The 24,957-nt window shown below is 39.2% G+C and overlaps 1 protein-coding gene across 2 annotated transcripts in view; it reads right to left on the reverse strand.

The window, feature by feature from the left end:
* GTF2E1 (general transcription factor IIE subunit 1) overlaps positions 1–24,957 on the reverse strand; it is a 72,770-nt gene that overhangs the window by 22,190 nt on the left and 25,623 nt on the right. For both annotated transcript variants that reach the window (XM_055126690.1, XM_004606690.2), the window contains exon 3: positions 14,810–15,011. In XM_055126690.1, coding sequence (XP_054982665.1) covers positions 14,810–15,011 — 202 coding nt within the window. The remainder of the gene's footprint in view (positions 1–14,809; positions 15,012–24,957) is intronic.

Consider the following 24,957-nt stretch of genomic DNA (forward strand, 5'->3'; position numbering starts at 1 on the left):
GAAAACAATTAGACGAGCCAATGGGGGTGGGATGGGGATAAGTAAGCTGTGACAGCCATACCCAGAAAAAATAGCATTCAATCTAAAGAAAGTAATTACAGATAGGAAGGGACACTACTTAGTGGTTACGAGAACAATAGTACTAACTTTCAGTAAACATATGCACCAAATGTGGAATCAGCAATGGTTATAAGGCTTTTGCTCACAAACCTAAAGAAACATGGGTGGAAATAAAAGGATGACGGCAAGTTCATTTTGGAAAGTCAGACTCCATTTTTGTACCTCAGGGTCATGAATTTGCAACCTAGTAAGAAAAACATGCCAGACTCCAAGGGCACGAACATAAACGACCAGACATCTGACCACAGAAAACAGGGATGATTCAAGTAAAGGCAACAAGTTGTATTTACTGCTCAGCTGTTTCTCTTCTGTACCCTCAGCTTGCTTGCTCAAGGCTGTGAGAATGCATTGGTAGGGGGCATCCAGATATGCAGGCATACACCCATGCAGGAAGGCAAAGGGCTTAATAACCTCTCACTGGAGGGCAATTGTAGTTCAAGTTTCTTAGGCTTGCGGACCCTCAGTGCTGAATGTCTTGTATGAATGCCCACAGCACTGAGTCCCTTGTATGTGTATGTTTTGGTATGTGAATAAAACCTTGAAATATCTGTCCTGTGTCTGTGTTTCAGTTGGTGACTGAGCTTAGGTTTGTGGCCAACTTAACATTTGGAGGTTCCATCAAGATCTCTGGCACCTAATATTTGGAAGTTATATTGAGATCTCTGACACCTAACAGAAACACAACAGTAGTGGGGCACTTTAACATGCCCACTGTTCCCACTCAACAGATCAACAAGCTACAGTGTCACTAAAGACATAATGGCACTAAATGAAGAACTAGAAGACGGGACTAATGAATATACATGGGGCCGTCTCAAAAAGCTGTATACACATTCATCTCTAGTGTACATGGAATATTCTCTGGTATAGATCATATATGAGGGCAAAAGACAAACCTACATAAATTCACAAACATCAAAATCTTACCAAGCATCCTATCAGACCAAAAATGCCACTGAGATAAAAATTAATCATAAAAAGAAGACGTGGAGAAATCCTAACACTGTGTGACTGAACAACACAGAACACGATTAAATAGCAGCTGGATCAAAGAGGAAATCAAGTAAGAGATAAAAAGTCATTGAGATTAATGATAATAAAGAAACAAGTTATCAAAATCTAAAAGACAAAAGGAAAGCAGCACTTAAAGAGAAACTTATAGTAATAAAGGCCTACATTAGGAAAGAAGAAAAAGATAAAATCAACAACCTAATTGCACATCTCAAACATCTGAAAGATCAACAACAAATGAATCCAAATACCATTAGAAGGAAGAAAATAACAAAAACCAGAGTAGAAATCAACAATTAGAAACCAAGATACCAAAAACAAAAAGCAAACAAACAAAACAATAATGAAATCAGAAGCTGTTTTTCAAAAAATAAGACAAACCTTTGGCAAGACTCACAAGGAAAACATTAAGAAAGTACTCAAATAAATAGGATTCGAACAAAAAGGGAGAAATTACAACAGAAGTCTCAGAAATCCAAGTGCCAGCTTACTATGAACAACTCAGCTCTGTTAAATTGGAGAACTTAGAAGAAAATAGAAAATAGAAGGAATGAACAGATTCTTAGAAACATGTAATCTCCCAAAACAGGAATCCTTCCTAATGCTTTCTATGAAGTTAACAGTACACTGATATCCAAAGCTGACAGAAAACTTCAAATCAATCTCTCTGATGAACAGAAAATCCTCAACAAAATCTTAGCAAACACAATCCAACAGAATACCAAAAAACCATACACCACAATCAAGTGAGATTTATCCCAGGATGCAAGAATAGTTCAACATACATAAATCAATTAACATAATACACCACATCAGTAAAAGGAATGGAAAAAAATCATATGATCATATCAAATTGATGCAGAGAAAGCGTCTTAGACAATCCAACATCCACTTATGATTAAAAAAAAAAGTCAACAAATAGGAATAGAAGGGATCTTCCTCAAGATAGGTAAGGCTATCTATAAAAAGACCATAGCAAATACTATTCATAATGGTGAAAAACTGAAAGCATTCCCAGTGAGATTAGGTAGCAAGAAAGGGTGTTCACTATCTCCACTCAAATTCAACATTGTATTAGAAATCCTAGCAACAGCAATTGGAATGACAAAAAGAGGAAATCAAAGAGGTAGAAACTGGAAAAGAAGTCAATTATCTCTATTTGCAAATGACATGAAAACCCAATAGTCCACAAAAAAAGAGTACTAAAAACAATAAACCAATAAAGCAATGTGACTAGAAGACAGTTGGAAATGGAAAACTATTCCATTTTCTTTGATTGGGAGAATCAATATTGTCAAAATGACTATCCTACCTAAACTACTACATAGAGTCAATACAATCCGTATTCAAATTCAGACAACATTCTTCAAGAACTTAGAAAAGGAAGAAAAAGTCCACATAAGTATACTTAGTGACAGCATACACTGTCACACTGTCCTCCCATTGTTCATTGATTTGCTTGACTGTAATGTAGTGTCTCCATTGTGAGACTTGTTACTGTTTTTGGCATATGAGTGTGCCACGGGTAGCTTGCCAGGCGCTGCCGTGTGGGTGGGATACTCTCAGTAGCTTGCCAGGCTCTCGGAGAAGGACAGAGGAATCTAACTCCGGTCAGCCGTGTGCAAGGCAAATGCCCTACCCACTGTGCTATGGCTCCAGTGATAAAGAAGATAGAGAGAAGGAAATAAACGTAGCATAGAAACTAATGAGAACAATCTGTGTTGATGCAGATGTAGTGAAAAAGAAACTCTCACCCACAGCTGGTGGGAATATTGTGCAATTCAACCCCTCTGGAAAACGTTATAGAGGGTTCTCAGTAAACTTAAAATTGAGCTTCCATATGACCCAGCAATTCCACTAGGGGATTTACCCCTAGCACAGAAAAATATTCATTCAAAATTACATATGTATACCATTATTCACTGCAGCACTCAGTATAGTCACTAAGATTTGGAATATTGATTCCAAATGTCAAAGACAAATCAGCAGATCATAAAGATATGGTATATATACCGAATGGAATACTATGCAACAGTAAGGAATGATAAAATCAAGCAATTTGCTGCAACATGGATGGAACTGAAAGATATGTTAAATGACATAAGCTAGAAGAAGAAAAGATGGTATCACTTATATGTGGTGTTTAGAGTAATTGGATGAGGAAATGCAATGGTTTAAAGGGGAGATGCCTACATCACCCTTGGTCCAAATATACAGGGAGAAGGAAATATAATGAGAGGAGAGCAGGAGAAGAAAAGACAGATGTGAAGCAACAGGGGCAAGGATCAATCAATGTACATCAGTGTTGTTAAGGCATGACAGGGCTAAACAACCAAAGCACAGAGTCAACAGCACTGAAACCATGAGACCAAAATTGAAATAAACTTTAAAAAGGTGCCTGTTGAGATGGAAGGCTGGGATTGGGATGTGAAGGAACCTGGGAACACTGGTGGATGGAAGATAAACCTGGTGGCAGGATCAGTGATAGAACATTGTATGTCTAAAACCCAACTATGAATAACAGTAAATCATGGTGCTTTCACAAAATAAAATGAAGGGGGAAGGTACATACATTAATGAACTAATATCATACAGAGTAATTCATGAAGTAGGGAAAAGTTCATGGAGATCAACCCTTCCCAGAAGTCTCCAGGTGATTCTGCAGGAGAGAGAAACACAACCCTGGAAGCAGACAGAGATAAGGTGGTTCAGACACACTTGAAAGCTGTGTTTGTCCAATGCTGCTACAGATGTGACTTGCAAGCAGTTAAGGGGAGTTATATTAAAGCAAAATGTGCTCACTGTCACATGTATATCGAGTCTCAAAGACTTGTCAAAAAGTAAAGTGTCAAACATCTTAATAATTTTAATACTGGTAATTTGTTAAAATGTTTCACACTCAGGTTAAATAAAAGGTATTATTGAAATCGAAAAAAAAAACTATGCTCTAGAGGATAGAAACTTCAATGGTAGGAATGGTAACATTACATACACATGAAGGTGCAAAGTGAATTCCATCTTGAAATTCTTCAATATTGAAACTAATGATAAAGTAAATAAACAGTATCACTGTCATCCTGCTGCTCATCGATTTGCTCAAGCGGGCACCAGTAACGTCTCCATTGTGAGACTTGATGCTACTGTTTTTGACATATCGAATACGCCAGGGGTAGCTTGCCAGGCTCTGCCATGCGGGTGAGATACTCTTAGTAGCTTGTCGGGCTCTCCGAGAGGGATGGAGGAATCTAACATAGGTCGGCAGCATGCAAGGCAAACCCTACCTGCTGTGCTATCGATCCAGTCCATATTTAAAAAAAAAAAATCAATTAGAGACCTACTGGTGCCCCCTTGAGCAAATTGATAAGCAACGGGATGACAGTGCTTATAGGGATACAGTAGTGATACAGGGAATCTATCTGCTACACAATGTCTTGTTAAAGTCTATGTGTTACCATTGTCACTTTACTCTAACAATCTGCATACTTTTATTCTGGCATATACTGGCTTTTTCAGTCTGTTTCAAGCATTCCCTTTCCTCTTCTGTTCTTTCTTGGCCTCATCTGTGTCAGTGATTTTTTCACTCTGCCTACACTCTCAGTCTTTTCCTCTCTCAGTCAGTCATAACCATGACTTCTTTTAATATCATTTTTATGTCTTCAATGACATTATCTTGCACTGATATTACTTTATATACCTCTCTACTCCCAAACACATCTTTCTGTGCTATGTGCTTTTCTGTCTCTTTACCCACTCAATTATTCTCTAGTTTATCCTTGTCCTTACCTGCTGTGCCTTCATCCAGACACACTTTTTTTGCTTTTATTTTTTGGGGTTACACCCGGCGATGCACAGGGGTCACTCCTGGCTCTGCACACAGAAATTACCCCTGGTGGTGCTCAGGGGACCATATGGGATGCTGGGAACCGAACCCGGGTCGGCCTCATGCAAGGCAAACGCCCTACCCGCTGTGCTATTGCTCCAGCCCCCATCCAGACTTTAAGATAGATACACCCATTCTTTTCTGAAAGTACTGTTTTTATATAGAACTTTGACATATAATGTATAATGTATATAATCTTTCTTTGGCATAAACTTTTTAATACTATCTTCTGTTGGTTAGCATGCTTTTAAAACTGGAGTAAGAATGAAAAGAGCAGAGGAAAAGAACAATTAAATAACAATTAAATGTTACCATAAAACTACATTTTAGGTCTTTATTTTCAGTACTCCATTACTGAAACCTCAAGATTGGTTGTATTCCAATTTAAGGTAGGACAGATTTGATCAAATCTATATGAATGATATCTTAGTTCTTACTTCTGCATATTTAAATTTCTTCTATAAAGAGAATACATACATTTTACATAAAGATGACAGAAGTGACTATTGAGTTTTGAATCTCTTTATGTGATATAAGGAATCCAAACTTTAAAAATTCTTAGGAGGAAGGGAGGAATATTGTTTTAAAACTATTTTTTTTAAAGATTTCTTAAGGCAAGTATTAGCCACACGTTCAGACAGGCCTCATGCATGAAGGTACCGGCAGAGGAACCCAGGTGTGTGTAATCCCATCAATGGCCAAATCCAGAGAGACAGTTAAAAGCAAGCTCTCAGAAGAGAGTGATGCAGAGAGTCACTTGCCTGCACGCCTGGCTGTCTTCCCCGGGGCCCCTCGGAGGGGATGGGCTCCAGCTTACCTCCCCACCCCGAGCAGAGCTCCCAGCCCCTAAGACCACGAAAACCTAGCTACAGTCATGCTGGAGGCCCCTCTCCACACGTTCGGACAGGCCTCATGCATGAAGATACCGGTAGAGGAACCCAGGTGTGTGTAATCCCATCAAAGACCAACATCCAGAGAGAGACTTAAAAGCAAGCTTGCGCGATATCCTTAGCCTACTTCTCCCTCTGGGAGAAACTGGCAATCTTCTGAGAGTTTCCTGCCCACATGGGACAGCTTTGCAAGCTTCCCATGGTGTATTCATATGCTAAATCCAGTAACAAGCTGGATCTCATTCCCCTGACCCTGAAGAGCCCCCCCAGTGCAACATCATTAGGAGGGCCGAGTCGAGATAGACTTCTAAGATCTCAGGGAAAGGACAAAATGAGATGTTACTGAGCCCGCCTGAGAAATTAGTGATTAACGGGATTTCGTGATTCATGATTCGTGAAGTATTAAATAAGAGATGACAAAAAGGGAAGAGGTTACTGTCAAAGAATTCTATTTAAGAAAGATAAAAGTTTAAATGATTTGCTTAACATCTAGAATTATCCAGCTCTTGGGTTAGGTCTACTAACAGTTCTATAAAGGTAATGTTTGTTTTCTGATCTAAGGATAAGCTAGAATTTAATTGATGACAGGTAAATAACAATAATCTCACTTATTTTTAAAGAATAAAACTATTTTCACTATAAAATAGTGAACACTATTGTCTCTGAGCACTATTATCATTATATTAATGTTCTCTTGTACTCAGGATGATATTACAGAACTGGTAAGCACTCACACAGGTCCTATAGTTTAGCCTCAGTAGAGAAGGCTAAATCAGTACCACTTCCAGAATGTTAAATCCAGGCAGTTGAGTTTGTGGAGTATTTGTTGAGGTCATCTCAGCCATGTAACACCTTCTAATCTAGGTTTAAAGGTCTTATCTCTTAACTACACTGAAGCACTGTCCTTTGTTCTGGCTAACTGCTCTAAGGATATGGATATCCTGATAGATCTGATAGACTATTTATTTTGCTTGCCTTCATTTTCCTCTTTCTTCCATACTGACAAAGCTATTTTCTGATCATGGTTTCCCTACTTTCTGATTCTTCGTGTTCCATGGAGTCATTATCATTCCCAATGAGAATGAGGCAGGTGACACAATATAGTTAGCTGGTCAGGGCTCTGGAGTCAATGTACCCCATTCAGGTTTGTTTGGGGGATGAAGTCAAACCTATCTAAATATAGTGAAGTGGGAGGTGGACTGTGGTAGAACATAAATCAGAATGCCAGGGGTAGTGGTGAATAAATGCTGTTTTAGTGAGAGAGCACTAACTCTTGATAAACATGAACATACTATAACTGAAAGAAGAAAATCAAGAATCACTCACAGTGTGATAAGGTAAACAGAAAGTCAAAGCATATTTTAAAATGAAATAATCTACTGGATTAGATTGTTTATTTTAATAATAAAATCAAGCTTATAAGCCGCTATGTGAGTTGGAGTTATTAAGTGGACAGAAAAAGGTCATTTTGAGTGAAATCAGTCAGAGGCAGAGGTACAGACTCAGAATGATTTTTCTCATATATGAGATAAAAAAAAAAAAAAAGGACCTCTGAGGCGAGTGCATCAGCAGCCTGATGGTGCCTTCAGGCTTCCTGATACTCAAAAATTGCTGCTGTGCCTTTGGCTAGACCCCAACAACTTGGATCAAGTTTCCCAAGAAATTAAATGGCCAAAAACTAGGTACGTGGGAATTATACCTACAAACCACCACCAGCTCAACTATACAAGCTCATTTATCGGCCTCTTTTTAGAGACCCATAAATAAATCTTGAAAGACATCAAAAGCAGGCCATTTAAGTGCATCAATGGCACTTATTTTTAAGTGCATTAGAGACTTACAAATGAAGCTCGGAAGAAAGCAGCATGCTGCAGAGATAACTCCAGACCCCAAATATTAAAAAATTTTAGAATTCAAGGAGTGTGTGACCACAAAAGCAGCCACGCAATATCTCATACTAACAAGCAATAAAAAAAAACATTATTTAGCATCTACCTATGAAGCAGGCTTGGGTGGTGGTGGTAAAATTCAAAATAATGGTGGTGGCAAGGTGTAATGGTAGTGAGAATGGTGTTGAAATATTCAATGTAAACAATTATTGTGAACAACATTATAAAAATAAAATTTAAAAATTAAAAAACAACATAACTGATCAACCACACGCAAAAAAATGGGCTTAGACCTTGACCTGACACCATGCACAAAAGTCAGATCAAAATGGATTAAAGACCTCAACATCAGACCACAATCCATAAGGTACATTGAAGACAAGGTCGGAAAAACCCTCCATGACATTGAAGCCAAAGGTATCTTCAAAGATGACACGGAACTAAGCAATCAAGTAGAAACAGAAATAAACAAATGGGACTATATTAAACTAAGAAGTTTCTGCATCGCAAAAGACACAGTGACCCAAACACAAAGGCAATCTACAGAATGGGAAAGGATATTTACCCAATACCCATCTGATATAAGGGGTTGATATCAAGGGTATATAAGGCACTGGTTGAACTCTACAAGAAGAAAACATCCAGTCCCATCAGAAAATGGGGCGAAGAAATGAACAGAAACTTTCTCAAGGAAGAAATTTGAGTAGCCAAAAGGCACATAAAAAATGCTCATCATCACTAATCATCAGGGAGATGCAGATCAAAACAACTATGAGATACCACCTCACACCACAGAGACTGGCACACATCCAAAAGAACAGAAGCAACCGCTGTTGGTGTGAATGTAGGGAGAAATGGACCCTCCTACACTGCTGGTGGGAATGCCGACTGGTTCAACCCTTCTGGAAAACAATATGGTCGCTCCTCAAAAAACTAGAAACTGAGCTTCCATTTGACCCAGCAATACCTCTTCTGGGAACATATCCCAGAGAGGCAAAAAGATTTAGTCGAAATGACATCTGCACATGTATGTTCATCGCAGCACTGTTTGCGATAGCCAAAATCTGGAAAAAACCCGAATGCCCAAGAACAGATGACTGGCTAAAGAATCTTTAGTACATCTACACCATGGAATACTATGCAGCTGTCAGAAAAGATGAACTCATGAACTTTGCATACAAGTGGACCAACATGGAAAGTATCATGCTAAGTGAAATGAGTCAGAAAGAGAGAGACAGATATAGAAGAATTGCACTCATCTGTGGAATATAAAACAACGGAATGGAGGACTAACACCCAAGAATAGCAGAAATAAGTACTAGATTTGCTCCATGTCTTGGAGACCAGCCTCACATGCTGGGGGAAAGGGCAGCTCAGACAGACAAAGGAAAATGTGGTGGGAGGACCCGCTCGGGATGGGAGAGGAGTGCTCAGAACAGACTATAGACCGAACACATTGGCCACCCAAGACCTCCATTGCTAACCACAACACCCAAAGGGAGAGAGGGAACATAGAAAAATGTCCTGCCAAAGAGGCGAGGTAGGGAGGGGGATGGGGAGCAAGTGGGTGGAAGGGATGATGGGGTCATCAGGGGAGGACGGGCACTGGTGGAGGGATAGATACTCAAGCTGTATATGACTGAAACACAAGCATGAGAATATGTAAACCTGTATCTGTACCCCCACGGTGATGCATTAATAAAAGAAAAAAATTTTAAAAATAATTAAAAAATATAATAAAGGGTGACAGAAAAAAAATCACCTCACGTAAGACTATCAAATGTCCAATGGCATTAGAAACAATGAGAGGAGAAACTGGTCCTCAGTAAGAAGCTTGCTATGGGGTGGGGATGAGTGGATATGTTACAGATGGGGCCACTAGGACAAAGGGGGAAAGTACTTGCCAAAGAGGCAAGCTGGACACATCCAAAAGAACAAAAGCAACCGCTGTTGGAGAGGATGTGGGGAGAAAGGGACCCTTCTACACTGCTGGTGGGAATGCCGACTGGTTCAGCCCTTTTGGACAATTCTCAAAAAATTAGATATTGAGCTCCCATTTGACCCAGCAATACCACTGCTGGGAATATATCCCAGAGAAGCTAAAAGTATAGTCGAAATGACATCTGCACTTATATGTTCATTGCAGCACTGGTTACAATAGCCAGAATCTGGAAAAAACATGAGTGCCCTAGAACAGATGACTGGTTGAAGAAACTTTGGTACATCTATACAATGGAATACTATGCAGCTGTTAGAAAAAAGGAGGTCATGAAATTTGCGTATAAGTGGATCGGCATGGAAAGTATCATGCTAAGTGAAATGAGTCAGAAAGAGAAAGACAGACATAGAAAGATTGCACTCATCTGTGGAATGTAGAATAACAGAGTAGGAGACCAACACCCAAGAATAGAAGAATAGTAGAAATAAGTACCAGGAGGTTGACTCCATGGCTTGGAAGCTGGCCTCACATTCTGGGGAGAGGGCAACTCAGAGAAGGGATCACCAAGTATAATGAGGTCGGAGGCCATGCGGGGGAAGGGTGATGCGGGCTGAATGTAGTCTAGAGACTGAACACAGTGGCCACTCAACACCTCTATTGCGAACCACAACACCTAGTGGGAGAGAGAGAACAAAAGGAAATGCCCTGCCACAGTGGCAGGGTGGGGTGGGGGAGACGGGATTGGGGAGGGTAGGAGGGCTGTTGGGTTTACCTGTGGTGGAGAATGGGCAATGGTGAAGGGATGGGTTCTCAAACTTTGTATGGGGGTAACATGAGCACAAAAATGTATAAATCTGTAACTGTACCCTCATGGTGATTCACTAATTAAAAATAAATACATTAAAAAATATTTTTAACAATAAAATATAAGGAGAATTTTACAATTCAAAAAAAAAAGAAAACCAAAGAGGCAAGCTGGGTGGGACCGCTGGGCAGGAAGAAAATTGGAGACATTGGTGGAGGGTTTGGTATTAGAACAAGATATGCCTGAAACTTTAAATATTGTAGCACTGTAGCACCGTTGTTTATCGACTTGCATGAGCAGGCACCAGTAACATCTCCATTGTGAAATTTGCTGTTACTGATTTTGGCATATTGAATATGCATGGGTAGCTTGCCAGGCTCTGCTGTGTGGGCGGGATACTCTCAGTAGCTTGTTGGGCTCTCCGAGAGGGACAGAACAATCGAACCCAGGTCAGCTGTGTGCAAGGCACACACACTACCCACTGTGCTACTGCAATAGATACACGTATGTTGTGCATACACAGAACTCAAGTTCAATCCCAGGCATCACAAGGTTCCCAAGCACTGCCAGAAGCAGTATCTTAGCACAAAGCCAGGAGTAGCCTGAGTACTAACGAGTGTAGTCCAAAAACTAAAAGGAAAGTGGAATCTTGGTAAGACATCAAATGGCCAGTATCAAAATTTAAGGCTACCTGTCATATGGATGAAATATGTTGTTTATCAATTGTGGCTTCTCTCTTCTACTTATTTAATTCAAATTCTGATATTCACTTGTTTCAATAAACTCAAGGAATTTCTCCACCTCTAAATCACTGTCACTGTCACTGTCATCCCGTTGCTCAACAATTTGTTTGAGCGGGCACCAGTAACGTCTTTCATCGAGAGACTTATTGTTACTGTTTTTGGCATATCCAATACGCACGGGTAGCTTGCCAGGCTCGGGCTCTCCAAAAGGGGTGGAGGAATCGGGTCGGCCGTGTGAGAGGCGAATGCCCAACTGCTGTGCTATCGCTCCAGCCACCTCTAAGTGGTAAACCTTAACTAATCTAAGCACCAATCACATAATCTTGCATCTTTTGCTAGATGCTTGCTTAGAAATAAGCACATAAATTCCAGGTCCATAAGACAGTAAGGACAGAGTAGGATTAAGGTCTTCTGAGAAAGCCTTATTTGTTTTAAAGTGGGACATGAGATACAGAACAATCTCTCTCATATGTGGTACTTTAAGATACACAGTGAGGAGACAGCAACAAAGAACAGAAAAGGCAATTTAATTGGGAAACCGACACAAAATTAAGTTAGGGGGGAAGCAGGTGAGAGGAAGATAAATGAATGAAGAGGCAGACAGTTACACTGGTGATGGACATGGTGTCAGAATTATGTCTAGGAGATGCCATTAATAATAGTATTGCAACACAGAAATAAATAATTTTTTTAGATGCAGCAATCTTTTTTTTCTGCATTTAAGCATTTCCATCTATATTTGTTAACTAGAAAGACAAGGTCATCTTAAGCTACCTCCCTCATGGTACCAGTAGAATAACCAACAGACTGCATCCAGTCTAGGCAAAAACTAGATCCTTGGGGATATAGGTGATTTATAAAATTAACTCTGAGGTATGATACACCTCAATATTCCTGGATATGCTAGACAAGTTTTTCTTACTGTTAACACTACTTCGGTGGCAATTCTCCATCCTGATACAAAAGAATTTACAGTTACTTGTAGAGAATCAAGTATTAGATTATTGTTACTACTACAACGAGAATAAAAAAAAAATCATTTTGCTCAAGACTGCCCCCAAACTGCCTCTTCTGTAATATCAGAAACAGAGGAGCAAATACCAATAGTACTTCTAAAAACAGTAGTCTCAAAATTAGATAGCTGGGGTCTATGGAAGGAATCAGATGGATAAAAACTCTTAAGTTCTCAACTTGACAGTGAGAAAGAAAAAGAAAATGGTTAGGAAGAGGACTCCCTCATCCCATTTTATTTTATGCTTTCCAGTATAGAATATAAACTACTTTTTTTTTCATTCTTTTATTGAATCACCATGTGGAAAGTTACAAAGCTTTCAGGTTTAAGTCTCAGTTATACAATGCTCAAACACCCATCCCTTCACCAGTACACATATTCGACCACCAAGAATCACGGTATACCTCCCCCCTCCCCCCCACCTCCCCATCCCCCCACCCCACATGTATAACTGGTAAATTTCACTTTACTTTGATTACATTCAATATTTCAACAAAAAATTCACTATTATTGATTTGGAGTTTCTCCCCCCTAAAGTCAACCTGCTGAAAAGAAAGCATTTGATAATTTGTTTTCCATTGCTGAGAATGAAGAGATATGAGGTCAGGAGGCCGCACTAGCAGCCGCACAGTTTGGGATTTATGTATTTTAGTAACTAAGCCCAGAGAAATATCTGCCAGAAATCGCAACACTGTAAGCTTGTACCTCTCAACTACTTTATATTCCACATATAAGTGCAATCTTTCTATGTCTGTCTCTTTCTTTCTGACTCATTTCACTCAGCATAATACTTTCCATGTTGATCCACTTATATGCAAATGTAGCAAGCGCTCCTGAAATTCATATGGAACAATAAGCCCCCACGAATAGCTAAAGCAATTCTTGGGAAAAAGAAAATGGGAGGAATCAACCTCCCAACTTCCAACTCTACTACAAAGCAGTAATCATTAAAACAGCATGGTACTGGAACAAAGGCAGAGCTGCAGACCAATGCAACAGGGTTGAATACTCTGACACACACCCCCAAATATATGATCATCTAATCTTTGATAAGGGAGCAAGAAATGTGAAGTGGAGCAAAGAAAGCATGTTTAACAAATTGTGCTGGCAAAACTGGACGGCTACATGCAAAAAAAATTGGCTTAGACCTCCACCTATCACCATGTACAAAAGTCAGATCAAAACGGATTAAAGACCTCAACATCAGACCAGAATCCCTAAGGTACACTGAAGACAAGGTCAGCAAAACCCTCCACGACATTGAAGCCAACGGTATCTTCAAAGCTGACACGCCACTGGCCAAGCACGTAAAATCAGAGATAAATAAATGGGACTATCTCAAACTAAGAAGCTTCTGCACCTCAAAAGAAACAGTGACCAAAATACAAAGACAATCTACAGAATGGGAAAGGATATTTATGCAGTACCCATCCGATAAAGGGTTGATAACAAAGGATATACAATGCACTGGTTGAACTCCACAAGAAGAAAACTGCCAACCCGATCAAAAAATGGGGTGATGAAATGAACAGAAACTTTCCCAAAGAAGAAATCCGAATGGCTGAGAGGCACATGAGAAAATGTTCAACATCACTAATCATCAGGGAGATGCAGATCAAAACAACAATGCGATATCATCTCACACCACTGAGACTGGCCCACATCCCAAAAAACAAAAGCAACCAGTGTTGGCATGGATGTGGTGAGAAAGGGACTCTCCTTCAATGCTGGTGGGAATGCTGACTGGTTCAGCCCTTTTGGAAAACAATATGGACGATTCTCAAAAAGTTAGAAATTGAGCTCCCATTTGACCCAGCAATACCACTCCTGGGAATATATCCCGGAGAGGCAAAAAGGTATAGTAGAGATGACATCTGCATTTCCATGTTCACTGCCGCACTGTTTACCAGAGCCACAATATGGAAAAAACCAGAGTGCCCGAAAACAGATGACTGGCTAAAGACACTCTGGTATATCTACACAATGGAATACTACGTAGCTGTCAGAAAACATGAAGTCATGAAATTTGCATACGTAGAATATAAACTACTTTTTATGCAATGGAAAACTAAGGTTTCCTCTACCATTCAATTATTAGGTTGTATGGTAATAAAAACAGGGAGTCATAGAAACAACTTTATTTCTTAAAAAAAAAAACCCTGTTCTTAGAAATTGGCTAGGAAAAAATCAAAGATTCCCCAAGAGGCACAACCAATTTAATTCAGCTAACAATTAAATGAGTTGCAGTAGGCCTAAGCAAAGAGAGTATTTAAAATCGAATTTGACTATTTTAAGATTTTTTGCCTAAGGCCCACACTGTTCTCCACAAATTTCATCACAGGCTTAAGTTAGTAAGACAACTGTGGCAGAGTGGAGACTCTGTGTAAGATTATAGTCTTAGGATTCCTGATAAATTACATACCTACTCCTGGGCACACTTACTGCTCTCCAAAGTTTAAGCAGTTAGAAGAAGGGTGAGCATAAAAGAGTTTCAGGTAAGAGCACAAGCTCTTCACTTACCTCTGTTTTAGGGCTGGTATTTCTGTGGGTTCTGGCTCAAGTATTTCATAGGCTAGATTCACATCTTCTGTCTCTCGTAGCAATTCGTAAATGGGCTCAATTTGCTCATTAAACCTTGCCAAAAGTGTGCGTGCATCTTTTTTGGGCATTGCTGATTCATCTTCTTCTACTTCTGTTTTGCAAAAGGTACAACGGAAAGTTCCTATGTAGAAAACAAAATGACGTCTCAAGTCAGGGAAGTGAAATCCTCAAGACCTCAAGAACAGTCTTTAGAAAACAGTTACGGATCATTTTCTCCCCCAATATTAGTAAAACCTTCAAATACACAAAAACATATGAAATGTTTTAATGAATATCCATGTGTCACCATCTAGATTCTATAATTAGCACTTGACATATTTTTCACATAACTATACACTTCTCTATCCATTTTAATCTCTATCATTTTAATGCACTTCCAAATAATTTCACCCAGAATTACAACAAGTTTTTAATTACATTTCTACTATGTTTTACATTTTTTCTATAGAAACAAATTATTTATGATTTACCACAAAAACTGTACTCTTTACAACAGCTTTCTTTTCATATTTTATGTATATGGATCAAAATTATGGGAACTTATACTTCCTGAGAAATTATATTAACTTACTGCCATCAAATTCTAAAGCTGTGTACTTAGGATGACCTCCTTAGTTCACCTAGACATATTTATCTATATATAGTTTATAATGTTCGGCTTACAATTATTAACACAAATTTTTCAATAAAAATGAAGTCTATCTGGTATAGTAGGTAAGGCTCTGACACCTTACCTACTATTCAATCCCTGACACCACATATGGTCCCCTGAGCCCTACCAAGAGTGATTCCTGTGTACAGAGTCAGGAGTCAGCTCTGGGAACTGCCAGATGTGGCCCTAATATCAAAATAATAAAATTAAAAATAAAGCTGGGGGGGAGGCACCGGCCCCTCCTGCCACTGCCGAGATGTGATCCCGGGGGCCGCACGCGTGTGCGGCCCCTCCACAGCTGCACGAGCGTGAATCCAGACCCTGCTAAACCACTTTCGACATGGGCAGCTACTTGCAGAATGTCTCCAGCCTGAGAACTAAGCCACGACCCCATGCCCGCCCAGGAGGGGAAAGGTATTTCTCTCTCTCGCCTGTCCCTTCCCGGGGGATGAAGGGTGTGGGGACTGCCATATTATGACGACCACAGATGGGGTTTACAAGCTTGCAATGATCCAACATCCGGAAGAAATCTCCCTGGACTTAGTTGTTAAAGTACAGAAATCCAAAAACCGTGCGGCCGCCTCATTTCTCTTCACAACAGGTCTGACTCTAGTGGGGTGTTCCTAACAATAATGGTGAGGTTAGTGTTGAAATATTGAATGTAACCAAAGTAAATAGAAAGTAAAGTGAAAATTATCAGTTACAAAGCGGGGTGGGGGGGTGCGGGGGTGGGCGGGATGGGAGGTGTATTGTGGTTTTTTTTTTTTTTGGTGGTGGGATATGGGCACAGGTGAAGGGATGGTTGTTTCAGCATTGTATGACTAAGACTTAAGCCTGAAAGCATTGTAATTTTCCACATGGTGATTCAATAAAATAAAATTCTTATTAAAAAAAAAATAAAGCTGGGGCTGCAGCAAGTGTACCTTATAAGGGTAAGGTGCTTGCCTTGCACACAGCTGTCGCAGGTTCAATCCCCAGCACCCCATAAAAACAAAATAAGTCTGATAGCTGAATTTTTTAAAAGTCTAAGGCTTCAAATCTAAATTTCTCATCCTAATAATAAAGACCCTACATAATCTGCTCCCAAACATTAACCCAATCAGTCTTTTATCTGTAGCAAACTCAAATCACATAGAGACATTAATGCTGAGTTTATTTGTATGTTTTCTATTTAAAATGCTCCCGGTTTTGATGCCCAGCAAGCAGACCCAGGGAATCTGAAGAACCCCTTCTCAGCCGAGGTGCCCTCTGAGCACCTAAGCCAAAGGGGACACTGCAAGTCTCAGGAATGCACCAGAAGTGAACTGCTAACCCTGAACAAGCACCAAAGCAGGCCCTCCCCCACAGGTACAGAGGTGGCAGGAGCGTGGCCTCCAGGACAGCAGTTACTTTCCCCTTTTCCAGCGCTCTGAACTCATATCTCAACCTCTATTAGCTAATTCTGACGAGGACAGCCTGGCCATCCCAAACACATTAGTTCGGTAACTAGTCTATTCCAATCAAAATACTCTCAAAACTCATCAAAATAATGGTGAACACAAGAATCTGAACAAGCCTAATGTAAAAAAACATATCACCTGAAGCTGTCCTAGAGGCCTCACATAAAGCACAGAGGAGCACCAAAGAGTTAGTATTCTTAAAGGGGGAAAAAGGAGACCACCATAGACTGAGCCCATCTAGAATCCTCCCTTGCAGCAAGAGGGGGTCACTAATAGTGAACTGGAGGTACCCACCTCCATACTATCACAGCAACATGAAGAAACCATGGAGATCCCATGATGAAGAAAAAGAGTCCTGAAGCGTCAACAGGAAATACCCACAAATACCATCTCTCTGATAAAGAATTCAGAGACGAAATGTTGAGGCTGTTCAATGAGCTCAAAGAAATGGTGGAACAGGCATCCAGTAAATTAAAGGAGGATATGAAAAAAACAGTGGAACAACCAATAAAATGCAGGAAGAAATAAGAGCAAAACTAAGAAAGCTACAAACAGAAATGTCACTAATAAAGGATTCAGTAGATGAAATAAAAACTCAGTGGGTGCCCTCAACAGCAGAATGACAACAGCCAAAGACAGAATCAGTGAGCTTGAAGATGAGGTGCAGAAAGCATACAGGCAACAATATATAATGGAAAAGACCTCAAAATAGTGATAGGGTGAATGAGAGACCTCGGGGATGAATTCAAGAGGAACAACATAAGAATTATTGGAGTATCAGAAGGAGAGGAAGGCAATTCCAATGAAGTAGTAACAGTTGAAGATATCATTGCTGAGAAGTTCCCAAAGCTGGAGAATGCAGACATTCAGATCCAAGAAGCCCGAAGGGTACCACCTAAAAGAGACCCTCTTAAAAAGACTCCAAGACATATCAAAATCAGAAAGATGAATACCACAGATATAAATACTACAAGCAGCAAGGTCAAAGAAGGAAATCCCATACAAAGGAGCATCCCTTAGATTTACAGTAGACTTATCAGAAGAAACCATCTGAGCCCAAAGACAGTGGTGGGATATAGTGAAAAAGCTCTGTGAAATGAATGCCTCATCAAGAATACTTTATCTGGATAGACTCTCCGGATAGACTCTCACTCAGATTCAAAGGAACAACACCCTATTTCATGGATAAACAACAGCTCAGGAACTTCATAAACTCAAAACCAACTGTAAATGAGGGACTGCGGGGGCTACTGTAAAACAAGACAAACTCCTACAAGCACAACAAACCTCTACAGAGAGATGACACAAACCACATGACAATAATCTCTTTCAATGTCAATGGACTAAATTCACCAATTAGGAGACAGAGTGGCAAAATGGATTAAAATTAAAAAAAAAAAAAAACGAAACTGAACCAAACATTCTGCTGCCTACAAAAAACACATCTGAACAGTCAAACACCGACTCAAAGTCAAAGGATAGAAAACGATCCTTCAAGCAAACAACTCTCTCAAAAGCCGAGAATGCCATACTAGTACTAGTATCCAACAACATAGATTTCAGGATGAAAAAAAGATTAGAAGGGATAGTAAAGGGCATTTTTTAATAATCAAGGGATACGTACATCAGGAAGAAATCACATTCCTAAACATATACACACCCAAAGAGGGGCCAGCAAAATACTTAAAACAATTGCTGAAAGATTTCAAGGAGGACACTGGTAGCAAATAATAGTAGGTGGAGACTTCAACACCGCCTTATAACCTCTTGGTAGATCAACAATTACTAAAACTCATCAAGGAAGTACTGGCTCTGAAGTAAGAAGAGGGAGAGAGAGGGCTAATAGGTCTATACATCCTCCCAAAGCTGAATACACACTCTTTTCTAGTGCACATAGAATATTTTCCAAGATAGATCATGCATTGGGACATAAAACATACCTCAATAGAATCAAGAAGACAGAAATTGTATCAACCATCTTTTCAGACCACGATGCACTAACGATAGAAATTAATCACACACAGAAACGGAGAATCAAATCAAATACCTGGAAATTAAACAGCTCAAAGTTGAATGAGTGGATCAGAAAGGAAATCAATGAAGAAATGAAAAGATCCTGGAAATAAATAAGAATGAAGACAGGAGCTTCCAGAACTTGTGGGACACTGCTAACGCAGTGTTAAGGGGAAAATGTATAGCTCTGCAAGCATTTCTCAGGAAGGAAAAAGGGCCCACAAAAATGACTTGATTTCACAGCTCTTAAAAAATGATCAACAAAAGGAGCTCAACCTAGGCAGGAGGAAAGAAATAATAAAACTTAGAACAGAAATCAATGAGCTGGATTCCCAAAAAAAATTCAGAAGATCGATACGAAGAGCTGGTTCTTTGAAAAAACAGACAAGATTGATAAAGCACTGGCAAGACTCACAAAGAAAGAGAGAGGGAGAACCCTAATAAACCAAATCAGAAATGAAAAGGCGATAAAATGAACAAAAACTTTCTCAAAGAAGAAATTTGAGTGGCCAAAAGGCACGTGAAAAAATGCTCTTCATCACTAATCATCAGGGAGATGCAGATCAAAACAATGAGATATCATCTCATACCACAGAGACTGTCACACATCCATAAGAACAAGAGCAATCAGTGCTGGCATGGATGTGGGAAGAAAGGGACTCTCTTTCACTGTTGATGGGAATGCCAACTGTTCCAGTCTTTTGGAAAACAATATGGACATTTCTCAAAAAAATAGAAATGAGTTCCAATGTGACCCAGAAATACCACTTCTGGGAATATATGCTGGGGGCCAAAATAAACAGCAGAAACACCACCTGTAACCCTATGTTCACTGCAGCACTATTCACAATAGGCAGAATCTGGAAATAACCTGAGTGCCCAAGAACAGACAAATAGATTAAGAAACTATGGCACATCTACACAATGGAATACTATGCAGCTGTCAGGAAAAATGAAGTCATGAAATTTGCCTATAAATGTATGGACATGAGTATCACGCTGAATAAAATGAGTCAGAAGTAAAGGGACAGATATAAAATGACTGCATTCATTTGTGGTACATAAATATATATGTGTGTGTATACATATATGTATATATATATATATATATATATATATATATATATTTAGAAGAGTAATATCCTTGGCCAGAGTAAACAAGAGTTAGGAGGACTGGTCAATGGTTGGATCTAACTACAAGCAGGTATGGAGCCGAGAGTAGGTAAGATTAAAGAGACCGCTATGACAATAAGAGCTGGGAATAATCACACTGGACAAGATATGAGGGTTAAAAATTAGGTAAGGAATATTCTTGATAACCTTTCAGTACCAATATTGCAAAACACTATGTCTAAGAGGGGGGAGAGGGGGAGAGAGAGGGAGGGAGGAGGGAGAGACAGAGAGAAAAGAGAGAGAGAGACAGAAAAGTGCTTGCCAAAGAGGCAGGCAAAGAGTGGGGAGTGGGGGTTGATGGGAGGGATCCTGGAGATACTGATGCTGAGAAATGTAAGCTGGTGGAGGGATGGATGTTGGAATACTGTATGTCTGAAATATCAATCATAAATGGCTTTTTAATGCTCTAAAAATATTGAAAATAAAAAATATTTTAAATGCCCCAGTTTTTGATTCATATACCATTCCTATAAAGTCATAATAAGAACTGAGGTTCTTGGCAGAAAAACCCTGGTATGTGGGACCCATGACTGAGATCTCCAAAACCGCTTGGAGTGGGACTGGGCCTCCTCCCCCCCAGCTCTCCAGTTTTCCAGTAGCTTTGTAGTCACACCCACACACTGCCCCCTGGGTGCCATGTGATCTCATAAATGACCAAGATCCAAAGACTATAAACTAAAGCTTCTGGAAGAGAGCGACGCAGAATATCCTGGAGAAAACGACCAAGAATGTTCTTATACTCTAGCCCACTTAAATACCGAAAGTAGCACACATTTGGTCTTAACATACCTGTTTGTATTCTCTTACAGGCTTAAATGGCTCCATAATTAAATACAACAACCTTCAAACACTTCCCTTTTATAGAGTGGGAAGGTGCTTGGTTGGGGGATTGGTGTTTGAATATTGTGAACTACTTTACAAAAATAAAATAGATAAAAATTGCAAAAAAATAAAATAAAAGAACAAAGGTTCTGAGATGTGTGATCTGTCCAAAGGGAGAGGGGGGAGAAAGAAAGGGAAGAAGGAAGGAAGGGAGGGAGGGAAATTGGTTACAAATACCAGGAACTACCAACTGTTTGAAGTTGGTACTATTACATTCCACTTAAATCTGTAAAATGCAGAGATCCTATCAATACAGGTAATTTACCTTGCTTAAGATCATATAAATACTGGGGCTGGAGCGATAATACAGTGGGTAGGGCATATTAGGTACACAAACTTTGGAATTCATAAAGTCTTCTGTAACCACAACAGAAGTGAGAGAAAATCAAATCAGTCAGTGTCCATCTGAGAACATATAAGAGCAAGATGTCTATACCACACACACACACACACACACACAATCCCAGCTCATATGAGTATGAAGCTTCTTTATCAATTACAATTTTAGCTTTAGCCCGTTATCTTACCTCTTTCTTACCTCCCAAATAAGACATACCTATTTAGTATCATCCTCACTTCTTGATAATTCCCAATTGAAAGTAAAACTTACAGCTTCCTTGAATTCTCCCATATGTAGCCTGATAAAAGCCCCCAACTCTGTACGTCTGTCCAGAGTATATATGCTCTTACTGATAATACTCCATGGATATAAGGTCTATGTGTTTCTGAGAATATCAAAATCCCAACTTTATGTACTACAGGAATATATCCATGATGGATTTTGATATGGGAGAGCCTCGAAAACTCCCTATGGTGTATTCATATGCCAAAACAGTAACAATAATGGGTCTCATTCCCCTGACCCTGAAAGAGCCTCCAATGCAGCACTATTGGAAAGGACAAGTAAAGAGAGGTTTCTAAAATCTCAGGGCTAGGACGAGTGGAGATGTTATTGAGACCGCTGGAGAAATTTGACAATCAATGTGATGATGATGATGATGATGATGATGATGATGATGATGATGATGATGATGATGATGGATTTTGACAATGGGCATACACATAACCAAGTAGAAAAGGATACTACTTACTTTAAAAAAACAAGAAAGAAAAGAAAAAAAATCAAAGCCATCTTTTCTTTGTGAGCTAAAGATATGAAGTAGTTTTTAGGTACCGGAATCTGAAATGTATAATGGCCATTAAACTAGGTATGTTAGAAGTTAACATACTACAATTGTTTCAAGCACAGGAGTGGAATTTAGATTAGAAATTCTGATATGAAAGTTAATATACAGGGGCCAGAATGATAGTACAGCAGACAGAGCTGTACAACACAGTAGCCTTGCACACGGTGGACCTGGGCTCAATCCCCAGCATCCCATATGGTCCTCCAAGCACTGCCAGGAGTAATTCCTGAGTGAAGAGCCAGGAGTAACCCCTGAGCATCACTGAGTGTTACCCAAAAAACAAAAACAAAAACAATAACAACAAAAAGAAAGCTAACATACTGACAGTAACTGAAACAAAACAGAGAAAAAGGAGAGTGAAAAGCACAAGTAGCCAAGGTAGAAACCCAAGGAAAAATAAATCTTATAAACAGATAGTGTTTTTACAGGCTGTTTCAATGAAGTTATGATATAGTGCTAAGTTTTCAAGATCAGTAAGAATTTTTTTAAATTTTTAATAAAAATTTAGTAACAATGGATAATTAATGACTTTGACCGAAGAGATTTTAGTTGATATCCTATCTTAGTGGACTGGAGTGATAGCCAGCAGGTAGGGCACTTGCCTTGCACACGGCCGAACTGGGTTCAATTCCTCCATCCCTCTCAGAGCCTAGCAAGCTACTGACAGTATCCTGCCCACACAGCAGAACCTGGCAAGCTACCTGTGACGTATTTGATATGCTAAAAACAGTAGCAAGTCTCACACAATGGAGACATTACTGGTGCCCGCTCAAGCAAACTGATGAACAACAGGACAACAGTGCTACAGTGCAGTGCTACATGCTATCTTTGATTCTTCCTGGCTGCCTCAGTCCTCTCACTTCAACAGTGATCCTCCTTATATATTCAACTCCTCACTTATACAAGAACTGCAATCCATTTAGAATTACATAATAAATCATAAAGTTTAACAGCTACTAAATATCTTTAAGCACAATGATGTTTTTCATAGTTGATTCATGTTGACTGCTAAAAGGGGGAACTTACAAAATCTGTCAATGAAACACTGAGAAGCTATCTAATCAACAGTTTCAAAATTATTTGTTTGTTTTTGGCTCACACCTAGCAATACTAAGAATCACTTCTGGATCTGTGCGCAGAGATCAACTATGGTAGGTTTCAAGGGACAATATGTGGTGCCAGGGCTGGAACATGGGTTGGGCGCATGCAAGGCAAGCATCTTACCCAATATACTATCTCTTTGACCCTCAAAATTATTTTTTTAAAGAAGAAATACCTTTCTTCAAGCAAAGAAATATTTTCTTTGAAGCTGGCAACACTATAATTTTTTATTCTAAGTCTTCAAAACATTATAGCCATTCTCAAAGTCTTATACAAGTACCCTTTGCTGCATGGTCTGTACATGCTGTTCCCTCTACCTGAAAATCTTTCCCTATAGTCTCCTAACTCATTTCAGTTCTTCAAGTCACCTCAGTGAGAACTTCCCTAGACCATTTAAAACTTCAACAATGTCCTAACCACAATTTCTCTTTCCTAAATATTTGTCACTATCTCAACAGTTTTATGACTTATGAAGTTTGTTAACTTACATTTTATTAAAACTAGTCATATCAGGCAAATAAAAACAATTCTCCCAAATTCCACCTTTTCTGTTTTGAAGATAATATATATCAAACTTTAATCTTAAATAAATCAAAATGCTTGTCAGTATAGCTTCATTCATATAAAATAGCAATGCTTTTATTTTGGAAAAGAGAAAAAGAAATCACTGTTAAATCATCACCCAGAATCTCAGAATAATAGTCCCATAACCTAATAAATTTAGTTTCATAGGGGAATAAAAAGGAAGGAATCTGAGAGCATAGTATACAGTTCTAATAAACCTGAATTCTAGCCTCATTCAGGTAACTTTCCAAAAACCCAGACTTAATTTATATTGATTTTAAAAGTTATTTGTAGAAGAGCCTATTTTGCAGGACTGAAGGTGGCTTTTTACATTCCAGAACTGTAAAAATTCCAAGATTTTTATCCTTCATGTAGAGAACAACTTTTATAATGAGCAAAAACATGCCTATCCTTTGCTTTCGAAAAGCAGTGATAAGCTATGTTCTAGAAAAAGATACTACTTAAATTACACTTAACAATAAGCCAACCTTTATTATGTATGCTCTGGAGAGAAATGATCTCTTCATCCGCCAAGGCTGCTCATTACATAAACATTCTTGGAAAAGATAGAAAAAAGACAAGCAGTTAGTACCTCGGTTTGTAAGACAGCTACAACATGCGGGAGACCAGTACAGAACTGTCTCTCAGCAATCACTATTCTGGGCAAACATTACATGGGAGAAAGCTAGCTTGACATCTCTGAGTTCTGTGTTATCATTAAAACAACAACAACAACAAAAGGTTGAAAATAAGAGATAGTCTGTCAAGACTCAAATATGGAGTCCAGGATTATTAGGAAGCTCCATATTTAATGGTAACTAACTTAAGACTGGCTTAATATACACCAAAAACAGTCATGGATTTTAATAAACTTTTTTTTAAATGTACATCCATTTATTTTCTCAAAATCAGAAGCAGGTGGGTAGCTCAGCATACACTATGTCCAACACAACATTCTAGTAATTGGGTGGTAGTAGAACACACATAGACACAATCTGCCATCAAGAAGTAGATGTGAAAAATAAATGAAGATACATATGGTCTGATATTAGTAAC

Source organism: Sorex araneus, chromosome 2, assembly GCF_027595985.1.
Source record: "Sorex araneus isolate mSorAra2 chromosome 2, mSorAra2.pri, whole genome shotgun sequence".
NCBI lineage: Eukaryota > Metazoa > Chordata > Mammalia > Eulipotyphla > Soricidae > Sorex > Sorex araneus.